At 52.7% G+C, this 20442-nt stretch overlaps 5 protein-coding genes across 5 annotated transcripts; 2 read left to right on the forward strand and 3 right to left on the reverse strand.

Moving 5' to 3' along the window:
- Nucleotides 1-1813: 1813 nt before the first annotated feature.
- On the forward strand, nucleotides 1814-7406 carry V2A60_010373 (proteasome stabiliser-domain-containing protein; the record flags this gene model as incomplete). The annotated part of the gene is made up of 2 exons (XM_083261629.1): nucleotides 1814-1981; nucleotides 2043-7406. The coding sequence occupies 2 exons, from the start codon at nucleotides 1814-1816 to the stop codon at nucleotides 7404-7406; spliced, it is 5532 nt and encodes a 1843-aa protein (XP_083117755.1).
- A 2038-nt stretch (nucleotides 7407-9444) lies between these two features.
- V2A60_010374 (uncharacterized protein) lies at nucleotides 9445-10002 on the reverse strand (the record flags this gene model as incomplete). The annotated part of the gene is made up of 1 exon (XM_083261630.1): nucleotides 9445-10002. The coding sequence occupies one exon, from the start codon at nucleotides 10000-10002 to the stop codon at nucleotides 9445-9447; it is 558 nt and encodes a 185-aa protein (XP_083117756.1).
- Nucleotides 10003-12599: 2597 nt separating this feature from the next.
- V2A60_010375 (MFS transporter) lies at nucleotides 12600-14259 on the reverse strand (the record flags this gene model as incomplete). Its single annotated transcript, XM_083261631.1, has 2 exons — nucleotides 12600-13023; nucleotides 13088-14259. The coding sequence occupies 2 exons, from the start codon at nucleotides 14257-14259 to the stop codon at nucleotides 12600-12602; spliced, it is 1596 nt and encodes a 531-aa protein (XP_083117757.1).
- Nucleotides 14260-15803: 1544 nt separating this feature from the next.
- V2A60_010376 (uncharacterized protein) lies at nucleotides 15804-16169 on the reverse strand (the record flags this gene model as incomplete). Its single annotated transcript, XM_083261632.1, has 1 exon — nucleotides 15804-16169. The coding sequence occupies one exon, from the start codon at nucleotides 16167-16169 to the stop codon at nucleotides 15804-15806; it is 366 nt and encodes a 121-aa protein (XP_083117758.1).
- A 1156-nt stretch (nucleotides 16170-17325) lies between these two features.
- V2A60_010377 (uncharacterized protein) lies at nucleotides 17326-17682 on the forward strand (the record flags this gene model as incomplete). The annotated part of the gene is made up of 1 exon (XM_083261633.1): nucleotides 17326-17682. One exon carries the CDS (start codon nucleotides 17326-17328, stop codon nucleotides 17680-17682), a length of 357 nt encoding a protein of 118 aa, XP_083117759.1.
- Between the last annotated feature and the right edge of the window lie 2760 nt (nucleotides 17683-20442).

Raw genomic sequence — 20442 nt, forward strand, 5'->3', positions numbered from 1 at the left:
GTAGTCTCGGCTCTGATAATTGATAATTGTTCTACTCAGCGCAGCCGTCATGCCATTCATAGCACGGGACTTGAGAAACAAGACATTGGCCGTGGACCAGATAGCTAATAAGGCCGGCTACTGATACGTTGATGACACCCTTCTTTCACGTGTCCCTGATGAGCCAAAGCCTCATCGTACCATGAACGCTCTGACTTTCTGCAACCTGGCTTGGCACGGCAATGCAATTGCTCATGCAACTCTCGCAACAATAAGCCAGGGCAGACCCTGGAGGGTCATTGGCTTCTCCTGTGCTTGATGACGGCCGCGCCTGACGACTCCAAGTGAGAATGCGAGGTGGTGCGGCACCCTCTTTTGACAGCAACGCCACGGCCGTGCAGCGAGGATGCGCGCGCCCGACAAATAAAATCGCTCTCCCGAAGCTTGGGAGGGGTGTGTGTGTGGAGGACTGCTTGATGGCACGACGCTAGAACAAGTAAGTAGTGCCCCTGGTTCTTTTGGCATAGACTGAGGTTTGCTCTACTTTGCCCGCATCGAAGCCCTAATAAGAATGAAATCCATTGTTGCCGGGACATGCAGTCTCTTTGACAGTAAAAGATGGCTCATTCTGTGTCTGTGTCTGTCTCTTTCTTTGCCTCTCTTCACCTTCCCTTTACCTCCCTCCTCTCTCACACTCTCTCCCTCCTCTTCAACCTATCTACCTTGAACCGTGGGAATCCATAGAGCGCACACGTCGCTGGTATCTTCCTTCCAGACCCCCCATTCGTTTGGCCGGGCAGCCTCCGTGTCCTTCACGTACTTACTGTGGGCCGTCACTTTTTCTCTTGGATGGTGTACAGCTTATTACTGGCCTGCCGGTGCGGACCTGTGGCGTTTTGTATGGGCAACTAATAACATGCCTAGCTATCCGGGATGGGGCATGAACACCTCTTTTACTTGTTTGCCTGCCACACTGCGCTGAAATACCCGGAGGAGCTACTGATAGTGCGCTCAAAGTATAATAGTAGGGAAAAGTTCTGGCGTTGGGCCTTGGCATCTTCAAAGGCCCGAAAGTCGATACGACATGCTCTCTCCCTATCAGTCGACAAGGCAGAGAAGAGCCTTACCGGCTACCAACCCCCAGAGTGATTCCTCACTCCGAGGTTTGTGGCCCGGGAGCTTTTTTTGATCGGCCGTATGTTCCGTATACTGAGTACAGTACGCAAATAGTCGTAGCCTGCGCCCCCCTCACAAACGAGCTGGGGCTTTGTATCTGTATGGACTAGTGAGTTGGCAGCGCCCGGCCTCTTAACCTTGGTGCTGTCCCACGGGCCAGGCACTCTTCATCTTCTTACCTCGAGTGTGAGTTCTGTGGCTACCATTGACCACTCGCACACAGTCGGGCGAGGCATGCAAAGAGATCTGTATACATTGTTGATTCTTGCGAAATGGTCATTCCCAGTCCAGCCCAGCAATTGATCGAGTTCATGTGCAAGGCTACTCAGCCCTGCCGGTTGTCGCGTCGCCTCGCTGCGGCAAAACTGCTTAGTCAGAACTTGCATGTGTCGTAATGTTGGCCGCCTGAGCAGGCCGCAGTGTGTCTACATCATCCCAGGCGGCCGTGGTTGACTTTGCAGTTTTTGCCATCTCAAAGGTATTTGTAACGTAAAGAAAAAGAAAAAGTACTGCTTCCTTTCATCTCATTTCATTTCCATTTTCGCCCCGGCATTAATCTGGCGTTCTTGTCATGTTGAGCGTACAATTGCACGATTGCGTATAAACCTTGTCAACCCCCCCCCCCTCTGCGTCAAAACGCCTCTCTCGTGGGACCGCGATGGCTGCCCCATCTACAGAGCAGAAGGAGCTGCAGCTCGTCGAGACTGTCGAGTTCAAAATCCTCGGCGTCGCCAACAAGGAGCAGAAGCTGCATGAGCTACTGCAGCGCTACTTGGCGCCTCTGATATTAAAAGCCGCCAGCGACCATGCCAGCGTCCGCGGCAGGGTATGAGGCAGACCAGCCAGCCAAGCGATCAAGTTGATGTTCTAACGTGCCTGGTACAAAGGTTATTCAAATACTGGCCCGTCTCAAGACGTTTATCCAGCCACCGCAGGTCATCCTACCCGTCAAGGCGCTGCTGCAGCAGTACAGGAACACGGACTCTGTAGTCATCAAGCAGCTAGACCTCTCCTTTATCCTGCACAGTCTCGAACGGACTGATATCGAGGACCGGCGTGAGCTTCTGCCCATCGCGCTCAGGGGTCTCGTAACAGACGAGAACCAGCCCCGCGCGGCAACCATTCTCAACATCGTCCTCCGTCTGATACTGGACATAAGAATACCGCCGCGCGGAAGCAAGGACGATGAAGCGTTCAGAACCGCTCTCGGCCTCGACGACGCGGCCGACGCAAAGTACCTGGCGTACCTGCTCGGCGTCTTTCTCCGACTCCGGGCGACCTCGGGCGCCCAGACGCTCGCGCAGTCAAACCCCACCCTTTCGAGCCCGGAGCTGGCTCTGTTCCCGGCCGAGAGCCCGGACACGGAGAAGCTGCTCCGTCGCATATCGGAGCTCAAGATCAAGGTCGTCACCTTGCTCGCCAGCGCCGCATTTACCGACGAGGAAAAGTTCCTGCCCGCCCTTTACGCTGCTGCCAGCTTTGACGGGAGGGTGGCTTCCACCGGCGAGGAAATCATCAAGAGGAGCTCAGTGTCCCTGGAAGACGAGACACTTGTTGCGCGCCTCTTCGCCGCCCATGCCTTGCTTCCCGCCGCCAATCGCACACGCATCCTCGGTATGCTCTCCAAGTCGGCCGTCTCGACGACCATGACGGACAGCATCATCAGGGTTGTGACGCTCGACTTCATGCCCCCGCAGGAAGGCTCACCGTCAAACGCGCTGCAGCCCTCGAGCGCCCTCGAGCGGACCAAACTCCACAAGGCCCTGTTCCAGTATCTGTCTTGGGTCGCCCAGATTGGCCCGTCCAAGCGAGGCTTCACGATTGGGCCGCAGCTGATCCGAAAGATGCGAGAGTACGTCGAAAGCCAAGGCTGGCCTGTTGCCGAGTCTAGCGCGAGTGACGACATCGCCCTGCGGTCGCGCGCGTATGAGACGATCGGACTGCTGGCGCGCAGCGCGGACATGCCAACCGACGACAAGCTCAACCTGGCCGCCTGGCTCTTCCGCTCCTTGTCCGAGGACTCGACCAACGATGCCGTCGTCAACATTGACGGTGCTCTCTCCAGCCTGACCGCGAACATCGACCCCAGCGTCACGGCCGGCAACCTCGTATTCAGGACCATGTTGCTCACCTACATGTCTTTGGCCGACGAGCCTCCCGCTGTACGCAGCACACGCCACGCCGTTGTCAAGTGGGCGAACCAGTGCCTTTCCTTTTCCAACGTCCACGCTCGGTGGATCGATATCCTCGCCATTGCCGGCCAGTACAACGAGCGCAACGATGTCATCGAGCAGGGCCAAAAAGGCCTCGACCCGTGGACTTACTTTGCCCACAACCAGGCAGAAACAACAATGCCCGACTGGAGGGAGATGGTGTCGACGTACTTTGATTCTTTGATCGAGCCAGCGCCTGCGGCAGGCGGACAATCCATCAATGGCTTGCCCACATTGCCACCGCGTCCGGTGTTTCAAAATTTCCATGGTTCCCGAATCCTCGCGTTTCCCGTCGCACTCAAATACTGCAAGAACCTCATGCTCCTTTCGGCGCTAGACGGCTTTACCGTCCAGCCGGACTGGATGCAGGCTCTCGGTGCCCAGCTGAAGAATGACATCAAATCCCAGAACCAGGTCCGCGCATACCTGCAAAAGGTCGACTCTAAAGCGCTCGTATTCTATCTCCAAACGTGTCTCGAAGGTGCTTTTGTCCAAGACGCCCCTATCGTGGAAGACTGCATCCGTTGCTTTGTCGAGGTTGCCTCGCTTGCCCAGGCCGAGACGATTGGCCTGCTGACGGGGCAGACGATGAGTCTGCTTCCTCTGGTCAAGTCGAACAATCGGGAAATCCGAACCCTTGCCGCCAAGGCCATCGGCATACTGGCCGCCCATCCTGCAAATGGCATTGATGCCGTCTCCAACTTTACTGTCACTCTCCACGGCTTCTTTGACAATGCGCAGAGAAAGGCTGGCCCTGACCTGAATGCCGCAGAGGGTGCACTGATAGCGTTCGGCCACCTGCAGTCTCGATGCGTTTATTATGATCGCGAGGTTCCAGAAACAGCGTATCCCCTGTCGTACCTGGCGGATGATTCTACGCCGGCTTCGCTATTCGAGGCAGCTCTCGACTCATTTGCCCAGCTCTGGTCTGCTGGACTCTCCTTGCCTTTACCGGAGGGCGAACACAGCCTCGATAGCATCATCAAAAAGCTCGCGGTACAGGCGAAGAAGGGCAACGAGCATGCCATAGCCGCACTTGGTCGCCTGGCATCTGCCATCGAAACTACCCAGGCCGGAGATGCAAGCTCAGCACCAGTGGAATGGGAGCAAGGAACGTTGGGCAGTATTCTCAAAGATTTGTTTGCTCTTCACGAGATCAAGCAGGTGGAAATTCACTTTACCGTGGGAGAAGCCATCACAGCAGCCATTGCTCGATGGGACTCTGACCAGGTCAAGCTGGGGATGGACGTGGAGTACCGAGGCGGCGGGTTCCAAAGCAAGGCGTTGGGCTCCATCGTTTCCTCTGTTCTAGGCAAACTCTTCGCAGACTGCAAGGGTACGAAGCCTTCCCTGCTCAAAGCATCCGGTATCTGGTTGTTCTGCATTGTTCAGTACTGCTCTCATATTGAGCAGGTCCAGTCTCGTCTGCGAGAAGCTCAGGGTGCCTTCATGCGTCTGCTCAACGCGCGTGATGAGCTGGTGCAGGAGACAGCCTCTCGCGGTCTGTCTCTTGTCTACGAAAGAGGTGATGCTGATCTCAAATCCGCCCTGGTTAAGGACCTCGTGTCGGCGTTTACGGGCTCGAGCACGCAGCTCAAGGTCGAAGAGGACACGGAATTGTTCGAGCCTGGCGCTCTGCCCACCGGAGAAGGCAATTCCGTCACATCCTACAAAGACATTGTCAACCTCGCAAACGAGGTTGGTGATCAACGGCTGGTGTACAAGTTCATGTCACTGGCTGCCAACGCCGCAACCTGGTCTACGCGGTCCGCGTTTGGCCGTTTTGGCTTGAGCAACATTCTGTCCGAGTCCGAAGTCGATCCAAAGCTGTATCCGAAACTCTACAGATATCGATTCGATCCAAACTCCAACGTCCAGAGGTCCATGGACGACATTTGGAAGTCCCTCGTCAAGGACTCCAATGCTACTATAGACGAACACTTTGATGCCATTATGGAAGACCTCTTGAAGAGCATCCTCGGTCGCGAATGGCGCATGCGAGAAGCCAGCTGCGCTGCCGTTGCCGAACTAGTACATGGCCGCTCATTCGTGCAGTATGAGAAATACTATCGTGATATCTGGACCGCCGCGCTCAAGGTACTTGATGACGTCAAGGGCAGTGTGCGTGAAGCAGCTCTGAAGCTCTGTATGGGGCTCTCCAACGGTCTTGTGCGCCAGTTGGAGGAGAGTAACCACAGCGCCGCAGCCAAGGCGATGATGAAAGAGGCGTTACCCTTCTTGCTCTCCGAAAAGGGCATCGAAAATTCCGTGCAGGACGTGCAAATATTCGCAACAATTACCGTCATGAAGATTTGCAAGCACGGCGGCGTGTCTCTGCGCCCGTTCATCCCAGAGATTGTGTCCCACATGCTCGGCTTGCTGAGCACAATCGAGCCGCAGCAGATCAACTACCACTACCAGCGTGCCGGAGAGGAGAGCCGTGACCAAATCGACAAGCTGCGCTCGCAAATGGTGAACCAGTCGCCGATTTCCGAGGCCGTTGAAAACTGCCTGCGCTTTGTCGATGCCGATGTCATGCTGCAGCTAGCCCCGAAGCTAGAGGCAACGATCAAGAGCGCCATTGGTATGCCGACCAAGATTGGGTGCAGCCGGGTGCTGACGACGCTGTTTACGCGGCACACCAACGATATCAAGCCGCTGTCGGGCAAGTTTCTGAAACTTCTCGAGAGGCAGACTCTGGATAAGAATGACGAGGTCAGCCAAGCATACGCCAGAGCGGCCGCGTACATCATGAGGGCGGTCGGGGACGCTGATCGACAGCGCTTCTGCAGCGGTCTGGTGGAGCTGTATTTCAGCGGCGAAGACGAAAGCCGCCGCCAAAAGGTATCAGACGTCGTGGTCTCGCTGGCCAAGATCTCGCCCGATCATTTCTCCAGCCAGGAAGCGGACCTACTGCCGTTTACCTATCTCGGATCGCACGACACGGACGAGTACTCCAGCAAGGTGTTCAAGGAGGTCTGGAGCCAGCACGCCGGCAGCGGCCGCACCGTGATGCGCTACGTGCCCGAGATTGTCGCGCTCGTCGAGCGCTGCCTCGCCACGACGCAGTGGGCGCTCCGGCACACGGGCGCGTTCACCATCGCGGCGGCGGTCTCGGACGTGGCGAGCGCGACCGAGATGACGGGCGGCATCGGCGAGCCCAACTGCAAAGCCCTCTGGCCGGCCTTTGACAAGGCCTTGGCGCTCAAGACGTTTCCCGGCAAGGAAAAGGTGCTCGCGTCGTTTCCCACGTTTGTCAAGAGCGGTAGCGTCTTCTGGCAGGACAGCGCGCCGGTGGCCGCGCAGATGAAGAAAGTGGCCCTGCGCGAGGCGAGGCGTAACAACGACGAGTACCGGCCGCACGCCTTTCGCAGCCTCTGGGCGTTTGCCCAGGCACGGCCCGACCTGGACCTCCTGGGCGACATCACCGACATTGTCACGCCGTACCTGGACGCGGCGACGGACGACGACAAGATGGACGTGGACTCCAAGGGGGAAGACAAGGGCCTGATGGACACGGCCCGCAACGGCCTCGAGGCGATTGCGCGCGGCTACACGCGGTCGCCGTCGCGGGACGTTGCCGCCGTCGCGGCCGCCGTCATCAAGACGCTGCAGCCGTACCTGGCCCACGAAAAGATGGGCGCCATCAAGCGCGAGGTCTGGTACAAGTGCGTCGCCGACTTTATGACGGAAGCTGCTTCTGCTTCTGCTGCCGCCGCCTCCGCTGCCGAGGCAAAGAGCGCCGGTGGTGGTGGTGGTGGTGCGGCGGACAGCGCAGCTGCCACGTTCACGTCGTACCTGGAGAGCCTGGACCTGGACAGGGCCGAGACGGGGACGCACCCGCAGCGCGTGCAGCGCATCGAGGCCGTGGCGGCGGCGCTCAAGGCGCAGCAAGCGGGTGCGTTTGGGACGGCCAAGGCCGCGGCCGCATCATCATCGGGGACCGACTTGAAGGCGGTGCTGGAAAGGGCGGCGCGGGAGGAGAGGGCGACGGATCTGCAGCGCTCGTGGCGCAAGGTTTTGGAGGAGTTTGCTTGACAATGGTAGCGTGTCGGTGAGCCTGAGCGGTGCCATATCAATGTACTCTGTCTTTACAGGCGTCTCGGGTCTCTATCCTCGTCAATAGCATGAAATATAACAGTAAACTTTTTTCAAAAACAATTGCGCCCCAAGATTCGTCAAACAAGGGAGGGGGGCGAGTACTGTCGACCGTCACAACCAGAGCATCATTGTGCGTTGTATTCGTCCCACAAAGACGACAATGCAGCGGATAATGCGCAGTCAGCGTGGACAGAGGTTTCAAGCACAACATCCATGACACACACCAGGGAAAAGAAAAGGATTTTTGTGCTGACCTTTTGTGCTGACTTTTGAGAAATTCAACAATAGCACAGGGGGAAAAGTGCTACCCTACAGCTACCTGCTGCGCGATTGCGAGACGGCCAGAATAGCAAGGAGCATTTGTACAAAACTAATCAATTAGCATGGCCAACGGGGCAAATAAGCAGGATCCATCTTTGAAAAGGTCTTCTTTTGTTCTTCATAGCTTGCTTTGTTCAACGTCATGGGCGAGCGAGCGAGTTTCCTTGATCGCGGGCTGAGACGGCCCAGTCTGGAGCCTGTCTTCATGTGTCACTACTATCCTTGTCCGCTCCCTTGTTCATGCTCCTTGTCCTTCCCTTTGTTGGTTGCAGATGACTCGGCACTTGTTCCCGTCCCGGCGGCGTCATCGTCAGAGTTGGCTTTTTGAGCGTCTAGATACCTTCTCTTCTTTATAAGATCGTTTATCTCTGATATCTCACGGGCCATCTGCTCGCCTGACGACGAAGATGGCGTTCGAATCTTCTCCGCAGACAATGAGTATCCCTCTGGCACTATGGGAGGCTCAACGGCCTCGGCTGCTTCAAGGATTTGAAGCACTTCGGCGGATCCAGCTATTGCTGCTGCTGCGCTCGCCGCCCTTGTATACCGCCTGACGTAAATGCCATCGAGCCGCGCTCCGTGACTTAGGAGACAACTCGTTATTGCAACATTGTGATTAGTAATGGCAAGCCATAGTGGCGTATGAGTTCTCTCCCATTGCCCTTTATAGTATTTATCACCCCATAGAAGCAGTAGTTTGAGCATCTCAACGTGTTGGCGCTCAGCAGCAAGGAAAACAGCCGACGTGTCCAGGACACTTTTACCAAGGTTTACGTTCGCGCCACTCGCAAGTAACAACTCGGCCATGGAAAGATTTCCTGTTTCCACAGCACGATACAGCGGACTCACAGTCGACTGGTGCCGACCCTGATTTAAGCCCCCATAGTTCACAAGTAATACTTCGAGTACCTCGGCGTGTTGCTGCTCGGAAGCGAGGAAAACAGGCGTTGTTACTGTGACGGTCTCACCGATGTTCACGTTTACACCGCGCGTAATTAGAGACCTAACTGCAGAATCCTTTCCCATCCGCACAGAACGAAAGAGTGGTGTTTCTGTCTTGTCATGAAAATAATTCCCGGGTGAACGGCTCCGCGCGAACTGTGCAAGGTCTACCGCGTTATCAGAGATTATCGCCACCCTGTAAGCGTCAAGTTCTCCTACAGGTAGCGATACTGTCCTTCTGCTAGCACGGGCCGTAATATCGTGGACTAGATCGGGTGCAGGAATGAGGTACGCTGTTTTCAGAGCTGGGCAACCCGCCACCACCATACCTAACCATTCGACGCCCGGCCAGCTAAAAGCCCATGAACCGCTGATGCCTTTCCTTGTTTCGATTCCCGAAAGTGTCCACACCTTGGACAGCCGAGAGCTGTATGGAATTCGAAGAAGAGCAGGCGAGCAAACGGTACAAGCATCGAACTGAGCACTGGAGCGAGATTTCACTATAACTGCTGAGCCTAGTGCAGGTAGATCCCGGCTCCATCGCTCCGGCATAACAGTCGTGAGTTCACCTGAAATATAAACCGAAAAAGTGTTCGAGTTATACTTTGAGCCCTCGTCATCGATTCGTAGGAGCGCGTAGTCAAGTTCGGGACGAGAAAGTTTGGTCAAGTGCCCAACAATTGGCGTGTCCAATGAGAAATTTAAAGCTTCGCTAGACGGTTGGTGCATCGCTGATTGATAAATAATTGACGGTGGACCTACTCCTTGTTAGAACTGAACTCTCTTGCGGTAGAAGTAAGATATAGTATTTGTTGTTCTCACTTGTCATGACTGGTGCTGGAGCGCTCTCTGTGTGCATCGAACCCGACGTTTCGCTCTCCTGCGCCTCAAACTGCTGTGCTTTCAGGAAAGCCGGGTCATTTGCTTCGTCTAGTCGAAAAGTCAAGTTTGTGCTCTCTTCTGGAAGGTCGTCGTGGAAGACATGTGCAGCTGTGATACCATACATGGTATTATTGATATTGAGTAAACCTCCCAGTCTTGCCACCCGTTGGAACTGCTCTGGTTGAATAGCAATTTCGAGGCCAACAGCAGTCTGGAATTCGGCCCCGAAAAGAGTCGTAACGAGGAACTTGTCATAGTCTTCTCTCTCTGGCCTGCCCTGACTAAAGAAATCATCTCCCTGTTCGGCAGTGAGCATTTCCTCGTTTCCATCCTTTGCACCCGTGCAAAGATTGAGGGCAGTGTCAAGCTTGAGAAACCCGAACTCCATCTCTTCGAGGACCCTGCACTTGGAGATGATGCGTTTTGCTGCGTCCCTGACATATTGGCACTCGCTTACAATCGCGACGCAGGGTCCGGCATGATTTATGTCTTTTCCGAACAGAAAGCATTTCAAACCATAATGTGGAGAATTCGTGTTAGAAGTAGAAGTTGGTGGTCGAAGCTCATGAGCTGTAGCGTCCAAGAGCTCACGAATTCGCTCCAAAATCCCCCCTTCCCTGGACCACTCTTCGGCCACAGTCCCGGTAACATGCCACAGTTGCCAGATCACGATCCCAAGTCTTTCAGCAGTGCGTGCAGTTTCCCCAAAGCAGCTCGTGTGCTTGGGTTTTGTTCTTCTGAGTGGCCAATACATTATTCATGACACGAGATTCACAAAACGATTTAGGCCGCTTTTCCACATCAAATATGCGCAGGACTGAGATAGTCTCCAGCCACTTTTGTTGCCGCCCGTGGCGCCTGCAGGATGCATGCAAGGACGACGCTACGCCACGTTTGATGAGATGATTGGTGCAAACCAGCATCGGAGGTGGGCATTTTAACAGCTGAATCAAATATTGCTCCTAGGAGCAGAAAAGTATTTGCCTGGGGAGGCTTAGCTTCCCCGCCTTTCATGAAGTCTCCAACCTGATATCGAGTAAGACTGGCAAAAACGACAAATTTACTTGGAAATGGCATCCATAAGTAGCGATCAGAGCTATTTGTTGACTTCAGAGGGCTTGAATAAGCTTATGAGTACTCTCTGGCCGACAAGCAACAACAAAGGCATCGGAAACAGCGGGAGACAGGCATACATGTTGTATGTCGAGGATCATTTGCAATGTGATCCGACACTCGAGCCGGCCACAAAAGCGGAATACTTGTCAAAAGTTGTTCATTTTATGAACTGCTATCCAACAACATCGAAAACTGATCTGATCCAACAGCTGAAGCTGAACCCTCTTTCGTCCGTCCTGGGAAACGACGATACACGCATTGCCGCAGTACTCGAACTTGTTGCCCGATTATGGCTAATGATCAACGTGAGGACTGAAACAAGTGTCTATTCAATCGATAGTAGTGTGCCATGGCCGCTGCATCGTGGCATTGCAGACGTGATAAAAGACGGGCTTGGACATGGTAGATTCCTGAGCCAAGGGGAACCAAGACAAAGATTTCCCAAGGATTTCACACTCAAGAATCTGGAATGCATTGGCGGGTTCAAGATATGTTGGACAAATAATATATTGGAGCATCTGGCGCTTCGAGAGAGCGACTGTATTTATATCTTCTATCATGTCTCCATTTTGCGTTGGATGGAGGACTCCGTTCGCAAGTGAGTTCAGCGACACCTTGGCCTTGTGACACCGTGAAACGTGCGTTGACATAATTAATCATAAGCGAGGTCATTCCAAGGACAGTACTTGCAGAGTTACGGGAAACTTTATCGCTCCTTCTTCCGCGAGTCAACGCCGAGTGCCTCTCCTGGCTGCGACACCAGCAAAGCAAGCACCTGTTAGATTCTGAAATGAGGAATCTTCCGCCAGCATCTCGGGAGGTCGGCAGCTACGATCACTGGAAAGACCGACTGCTGATAATTCTGGAAGCCTTTGAGGAAAGCCAGCCTTCTACACTGTCTCAATGGTGGTACGATAGGCGCAACAAGGTTCAGTGGTACACGTTCTGGGTGGCGATCCTGGTCCTTATTCTCACCATAGTATTTGGATTGATCCAATCCATAGCATCCGTCATTCAAGTTTGGGCAGCTGTAAAAGGGCTCAGCTGATGATTTCAGCTTTTGAGCACAAAATGCAGCCAAAGAGTACGTCGTCCCCCAACTGCAAAGACGCCTAGCAGATTTTTTTCAGACGAGGGGTTGGGATATACCCGCAAACGCTAATATATTACTTGCGATTTAGTTGCCCACAGCTAAAGGCAAATGCGATGACACCAGTGCCAAATGTGGCTTGTCACAGTTTCTCGACAAGTTTTGGTTGGACGAAATACAAGGGGTCTAATGAGAAGGGTCTGGTCTGCCGCATAAGGAAACAAGTATGGCAAAAACAAGAAGAAAAAAAAGGCACCAAAAGGTCCTCATAGCTGTGCTGCAACAATACTGCGTGGACTCACGGCATTCATTTTGACATGAATGTCGCGGCAGAGGCCTAATGGTTTCACAGCCAAACAATGTTTCCAGGATCGTAATAATGAGACAAGGCACGTCTGTGCCATTGACGAGATTGCACTACACTATTTTAGTCGAAAGATTCCATCCTTTGTGGTTTTCAATTTGAATACATGGACTACATGGTCGTAGCTAGGATTGCGCCGCAATGAACGCCGAGAGGCACCGACGGCACCGAAAGATACACCGTTTTGGCTATCTAGAGCTATCGTACATGTCTATTTACCAAGTTTTGAGTTACAATATCATCATTAGGAGTATGTTTATATTCTGTCCGTCATTTCTCGTAGACTTTCAACCGCATACCTCCTCCGGGATAGACCGAGGAAGCAGCAAACCAACTTCTGGTGTAGTCAAGTGGCGATTCACAGCTTTGCATGAGATTGCCCACGACATTTCTCCACGAGCGATAGACATCTGCATCAACCTTCGTTTGATGTCGTTTCCAGAGCGGCCTCTTCGTCTGCGGCGCTCCCTGCTTGTCTGCTTTGCTCCTTCGATTCGCCCCCCGCTGCTGCGCTCTTCTCACCCGTCGGCGAGAACTTGCTCCGCGCACGGATCTGCGCGCCGTACTTGTAAAAGAGAAACGGAATGACCGCCAGCAGCACACCCACGCCGCCGACCAGAGATCCTCCGCCCCCGACGCCCATGGCGGAGAACATCTGGCGCGTGAACAGCGGGGCGGCCGCACCGCCGGCCGACCGGACAACAGTGTTGGCGGCCAGCGCCGACGCGGCGTACATGAGGTATACGTCGACGAGATAGTTGAAGTAGGCGACGAACACGAGCAGCATGTTGGCAGATAGGACGCCGCCGCCGATGGTGGGGACGATCCAGTGCACAGAGCTTTGCGGAGGAATGATTAGCTGGGAACAGTGGACGAACGTGAACCGAGGGAGGGACAGCTTACTTGAAATTCGCCGACCAGGCGAGCCAAAACATGCCGATGAAGAAGCCAATGCCGCCAATCATGGCAATCGGCAGACGATCCTCGGGGGTGAGATCGGACATTTTGAGCTTGCCGCTCGCAATCTTCTTTTGCCTGATGTGTGCGTCCACGGCCACAATGGCTCCGCCGCAGGCCGCTCCGACGGCGGTGCCCAGGAGGGGCAGCTCGCCAATCCCGGCATTCCACCCTCGCATCTTCTGGAAGACGATGGGGTAGATGGAGAAGAGCATGTACAGGAGCATGTAGACGACAGCCAGGTAGACGGCGCACAGCAGCGAGATTGTGTCAAAGAGGATGATCCAAGGGCGTGTCAGTGCAACTTTGTAGGCGGCCGCCAGGGTGCGGTCCGAGTCCTCAATCTCGGCCCTGACGTCGAACCCGTTGCGGCGCGCCCGCTTGGCCTTTTGCATCAGCACGATGGGAGGGTACGTCTCCGGAATGGTCACCACCAGCAGCATGGTCGCGGCGCCCAGCCAGAGCAGCATCCAGAAGCACCAGCGCCAGCCCTCGTCGCCCTTTGTCAGCTGCAGGAAGCCGGCGACGACGGGGCCGACGGCCGGCCCGATCCAGACCATGGTCGAGAAGCAGGCAAACGCCGTCGCGCGGTGCACCGGGTTCCACAGGTCGACCAGCACGCCCGGCGCGTTGCTCAGCGGCGCCGACGCGAACGTGCCGGTCAGGAAGCGGCCGACGAGCAGCGCCGCAAAGTTGGGCGGCCACGCCGTCAAGAAGGAGAAGGCGACGTAGCCGGCAAAAGTGACGACAAAGATGACGCGCCGCCCGTAAAACTCGCTCAGCGGCGCGAAGAGCAGCGGGCCCGAGCAGTAGCCGAGCAGGAAGAGCGTGACGGTCAGGGCCGACACCTCCTGGGAGACGCCAAAGTGCTTGGTGAGGGAGGCGCTGACGGCGCTCGGCGCGGACGAGGCCATGGTCGCGTTGAGGACGAGCAGCACGGCGACGGCGGAGATGCACGCCCGGCGGGCGACGCTCCAGTTGAGCGGGTTCTCCGGGTCCGAGGGCGCAAAGGCGACGTAGCCGGCGGCGTCGAGGAAGGGCGGGTGCGACGACGGGAGGTCCCTCGTGCGGTGCGGCTTGGCGGTCGCGGAGGAGAATATTCTGCTGAGAGACTCCATTGTTTGAGAGCTGTGTTTTTGGACCGCGGTCCACAGTACGTGCGTGGGCGTGCGTGTGAATCAGAGACTGGAGGTGTTCGTTGCCGTGCAGTGAGGCTGTAGACTGTTCAGACTGGGTATGGCATTTACACGGACAGCATGGGAGTCGTAGAGTGTGTGGTGACACCGCGTATCATGTCTCGATCCAGCAAACGTGTGTAGGATGAACCTGTCTCGGCTCAGAGATGGGGAAGTCCATGGTTATCTACGAACAGATGACTGAGAGCTCGGCCACGGAAGTCTTGTAGGCCGACTCGGCCGCCAGACCTCTTGCGTCGCTACAAGAACCGGCTCCGACCAATCTCTGCGCGGCGCGCTGGTGTCGTCATAAGCCATTGTTGCGGGCCATTCGAGTCAGATTTCTAAACAACTTGCACTAGTAAGCCACCCGCGGAAAATTGTTCCTTTGTTGCTTGATTGCGGCCGGCCGAAACGCACCGTCTCCTCATTAGCGGCGGCCGAATACACCATCTCGATGCGTTTCCGATTCACGCAATTTGGTTCATGTAGATTGCCCTACCAGTTTCTGCGATCGCTGCATCAACTAAAAATTGCTGCAAGGTCGCGCGAAAAAGTTATTGTCTAGATTTCAGCTGGATAAGTGTGGATGATACAGAGATGAATGTGCGATGTGATGGCAAAAGCGACCCCGGATTTAAGTGGCAAGTCCGCGGAGAGGCACGCCGCTGTGGCTTCCCCAGTTCTTTTGTGAGACCATGATATCATATGCTAGCCAATGCGGAAGGGGGCAAGCTTCCGAGAGGTCCGGCATGTGGCTACGCTACTTACGGTTGGCTTAATACACCCCTTGCCAGTGTCTGTTTTGCTCTCTTCTCCAGCATGCATGGTACGATTACTTCTGCATACGGATGCTCGCGAGCTCCCATCTCCATCTTTTAACTGGCCGCCATCCGCAGTCTGGTTCTTTGCTACTATGACTATCAAATGCAAATGCGACGTATGACTGGTCGCTCTTCCGCAGCTTCGTGAGCAACTTTACAACTCAAGGTGCGCGGTATTGTCCAATCGATCCTGATAGGTTCTACCATCCGCGGGGACAATGATGTCTTGCCTTGAACATGGCGGTGCAATATCCTAGGAAGAGACTGAGTCATATGAAAAAGATGACAAGAAAAAAACAAGAAAAAAAAACAAGTATATGTGTAATGGGAGAAAGACGTTGGCGGGGTGCCTTTCACGGTTTCACTTTTCCTGCGGCTCAATCTGGGGTAGCTGTGAAAGCAATCTGTGTGGGACAGCTGAGGCAACAAGAGCATAGAGCACACAAGGCACAAGAACTGGCTATAGACAATTTTAGATCAACTCTATGGGTATCATGAGGCGGATTTTTTATGTATCTGCATATAGGCGTGCACGTCGCTTGTAAAAGTAACGCATCAGAGTGATATGTAAATGCCATCTGTGATCTTTGAGAGCTTTCATGCGAACCCGCTCAAACTAGGTTCATCAGCAACTTTTACTTTCGCTCATCGATGTGATTGACTCTAATTACCGGGGATCTCATTGTGATCGCACCCGACAACAGTCAAAAACTGCCAATCTTGCTTCACCCTGAAGCAGCCTCTCTCATAGTTGGCGTCGTACGTGTTGGTGTACACCTTGTCGTGACAATTATCCGCCGACGTCGAAAAGGAAAACCGGCAGCGGCCCATGGGACGCACAAAGTTGAACGACGGGTAATCTTTCAAGTCTTCAGGCAGCCTTAGGCACTCTTGGTCGTTGTTGGCCTTGTCCGTGATGAGCCTGCCTTCGGTGGGAGCCTCGTTGCAGCCGTACTTGTGGAGGTAGACTGACCATGCCGCAGCAAGGGACAGTAGCTGAGCACCGACAAAGCACACTGAAAGCCTCATGATCGTCGATTGCGAAGCGGTAATTTTCTTTATTTTGTGCGCGATCGGAATTGCGGCCCGCGCTGTTTGGTGCAATGGATAACTCGCAACAACCAGTGAGGAGATTTGTTAGATGAAAGAACAAACGATTGCGCGCCGGAACGATGCCGCTTTTCGAGCTTACTTCACGTGACTATACATCGCCGGAGAGATTGTATAAAGTATCCGTAATGCTTTTGCAACAACGTGCCTCAGCCTGATCGTACCAGGCTTGAAAGCCTTGAGCCTTGGACGAGGTCGTTAGTGCGCGATGTTGGTGTCGACGCCAACAACAGTTGGACTAGACTCGCGGCCCCGGCCATGGGATCGAAATCATGGTGGGAAGACGAGGCTACTTGCGTCCAGTTTCGAGGTTAACGGTATCGTCCGTGAAGTCGAGGGTGCCTGTCAGAGGTAATGGCGAGTTTCTATACGAAGTGGCGTAATTGAGCCGAGAAGCTTTCGTGCAATTGTTGTCGAGTTTGCCTGGTAATTGGGATTTGCCAGGCCTCTGTAGAACTGAGAGTGCTTGCCCCGTACTGTGGCTCGACTTCTCGACAGGATTTAGTCAACAGAACAGGCAATATGATTAGCGCCGTAAGTATGTGGTCACGCCCGTCGAACAAGACCGCAGTTATGGGGGGACGTTCGGCAAATATAATGAGGAGTTTATCTTTGATTGGATCGAGCAGCTCGTCTATCATCGGGACTTTCAACTTTATCCTTTGCCACATTAATGCTAGTATACAATATTGGTTTTATCCCTTTTCTTATCATTATTGAGTAGCTCTATTGCAAGCATAATGAGGTAGTAGAAACATCTTCACAATCTTGATATTATAATTTATAATAAGTACAATATAAAGAATTCTGTCCAAGAGTATCATCTTTTTCGGTGTGGAGGGGTGCCGCGAAGTGGGTGCCTGGTGCCCGACGTTAGCGCAGCAATACTATGCAGAACCCCCTCCCGTTGTGCATTCATTGCAATCAACGCAAAGGGCTTGCCGAGACGAGCTCAAACTTGGCCAGGTTGCTTGTTAGACATTGCTCCCTGTTCTCTCGAGATGAGTTCTGTGCATTCTTCGTTACCAATTTCCGCACAGCGCGCATCGCAGTGAAAACACACCATGAAGCAAAAATGTGTGGCAGTTCTGACAGGACCATCCTGGAAGCTAGCGGTCGATGCTGTGCGGAAATACTACATGTGCCACACATCCGCTTCCTCGAAGTGGGTGCGTGGCACATGTACAACTTCTTAGTTGAGGAGCTGGGAGCCATTCCGGCGGACTGCGTGGAACACGCACCGGAGGAGGGCTGGCCAAACATTTCCGAGGGCTCGCTTGCTGGCATGGAAAAGACCAAGAAAGCTGTCGACATTTTACGCCATCTATCATACATCAAATATAGCAACGGGTTTAATGTTCAGATCGCTTTTGCGACCGAAGCTCTCGACTATCGGGGCGCGGAGGTTGCGGTCGGTAATAGAAGCAGATAGACTCCCCATAGAAACCTCGAATCCCCCCCCCTCATATTATAGTCTTAATCGTAGAGAATAGCCCAAGATCGTATGGAGTTAATTTCTACTAGATACGAAGAAGCGTAAGTATTATAATTTAGCTCTAATTTCTATCCTAGCTATTATTAAATGTTTCGTATTGATTTAAAATAAAAAATAAATATATTTAATATCTATTAGCTTGAAGAACTATTTAAACCTTTTAAAATTCTTATCAAGACTAACCTAGATAACTTTTAGTATTTTTTAAAAAATATAGCTTACATATCAGACCCGGGAGGGTCGCCAGAATCGACCAGCTAGAGGGTGATGATAACTGGTAGCTCGTCAATACTGACAGGCCTCTGTTCTCTGACTATGTTAACATTTAACAGGATCGCGAGCCTACGAGCACTTTACTTTGCACAGTACGTGGTCAGAAGTAGTAGGTAGATAGTTAATTCTATTAATCTAGTAGAAGTAGTAGCTATCTTAAGTACTTATAAGATTTCACGTGCTCGCAGTCAAGAATGACTGCGCACATGTAATAAGTAAACTTATTTATTACTAGTATTAATAAGAAGAGATAAAATTGAGGGATAATAGCAAGGAATAAACTATCTACACACTATCTACATCCAAGGTAGGTAAATTGGAAAAAATTGAAAGGTCGCAGATCGCGGACCAGGCTGCCTGCTACACTCGGGCGCGGCCGCTTTCTCAAACTGGATAGTCGGCCAATCCGTTAGAACGGCCTTGAAACAGACCCCGCTCTGACAGGGTGCACAGCTCCTTGATCGCAGATGTCATGTTCCACGACGATAATGGGAAATATAGACCCCAAAAACTATTTTTGGAAGTGGAGAATGTTTCGGTATGCCCCCGCGAGAAAATCTCGTCTGCAAAGTTAATAGCTCAAGCTGATAGATGCCAGGTAGTTGAGGGGGAATGAGGGGAGGCGGCTAATTCGACGACTGTATATCAAGGCCTCCTCAACGGCTTCGGTATCGATAAGATTGCACCGATAGTTTCTCTATGCACTTACTAAAAAGTTTACCCGTCAGAAATTGGAAGAGATCAAATGGCGAAAGAAAATCGGTAGGATGAAGGATGAAGGATTCAGGTAATAGAAATATGCTGATCGGCCATGCAAAAGCAAAGGTACTTTGAAGGTGGACTAGCTTTAGACGAGCATGTACTAGTCTACTAGATGACTATGTAGGTAGGTAAGCATCACAGCAACCCACACAACAGAGCTACCAACGCAATAGAGCTACCAACAGAATTGCCCGGATTCCTACCAGGGAAACTACCATTTTCCACTACTACGTCTTCTGCGAACCTTTATATTCTCTCATGCAGAGACATCTGAAAAGATTATAATATTGCGTATTTCGAGTGGTGGTCACGACCATCGAGTGTACGAGTGCTGGATTCAATAGCAACAGCACCATGCAACAGCTCGATAGAACGACTAGAATTACGAGGAGAAAGGGGGCATGCGAGAGCTGTCGACGTCGAAAAACTCGCTGTATGCTTCTTCTACTCTGAGACTAATACAACAACTTAGAACTGACTGAGAATGAAGGCGATGGACAGTCTTGCTGCCAGCATTGCCAGGTTTGTAATCCAAAGCTATATATACCTCTCTGAAGCTAGACAATGGAATAACAACGTTCATTTATAACAGAGACTTGGGTTCACCTGTCGGTATCTTCCTACGCCCCACAGACGCCAACGCTCGATCAGCAACGCAGATATATCCACGATACACGACCCAGAAGTTTCCAAGAAGCAATCTAGCTTGCTTACTGGAGAGACAGCTATGGGAAGTATTGATAATGACGAATTTCTTAACTGCTACAATCTTGAAAGCTTAGAGTCATCCGACTTGGCTGAAAATGAGAGTTCTATTCCGAATGACCTATCAGCTACAGTTTTTTCTGCTCGCGACATTTTTGCACAAACGACGTTAAATATCGACGAAGAATTTGGGTATCGCCATAACTTTAGCGAAGTCTCTGGATACTGCGCTGAAAACCCACGCCAACCCTCGGTGGCGGCTTCCAGTCCGGTGCATAAAGGCTCCTTCGGAGCAACAGCTGAGGCGGCAATAACCGTAGCGGATGGAGAAACCTTTATGCAGCAAGTGCATCGCGTAAGTTTGCGGTTCGAAATGACCCACGCATGAGTTAAATTACTAATAAGTATAATAGAAGAGACAGCCTGATCCTTTGCTTGAAGCATTGTTGAATGTCGCTCGGACGCAGAGTAGCCAGTCGCATACTTTGCTCCAACCCAGCGGTTTACAGTCATTTAGTCAGACTTTGTCCCAGGGCGCCGAATCGCTCATCTGCCATAATGGCGAAACTTTGAAGGATGCTACTGATGGCATTGCAAGAGCGGACCCAGCGTTTGTGATAAACTGTGTCAATGGTAAGACTTTTTGTACACGAGTAGTACGTGGACGAAGAGCGCGCTTACAGTATCGCATAGCTTGTTTTGAAGCCCCCCAAGGGTAGTATACACCATGAAAAAAACAGGGTCGAATTTGAATCTGATTCCAATAGCATATCCGAGTTTTTGGAACGCCCACTTCTCGAATTGGCAATATCGGACAAGCTGGGCTCCCCGTTGAAGGCAGCTCTGTTATACGCCGTCTTGGCGCTGGGTTCGTATCTGATTGGAGAAGGCTCACGTCCTAACAGCCCGGCATATCATTTTCAAACTTTGCTGAATACTGCGACTAAACTCAAGCTT

The sequence above is a fragment of the Cordyceps javanica genome, chromosome 7 (assembly GCF_051103115.1).
Source record: "Cordyceps javanica chromosome 7, complete sequence".
NCBI classification, from domain to species: Eukaryota; Fungi; Ascomycota; class Sordariomycetes; order Hypocreales; family Cordycipitaceae; genus Cordyceps; species Cordyceps javanica.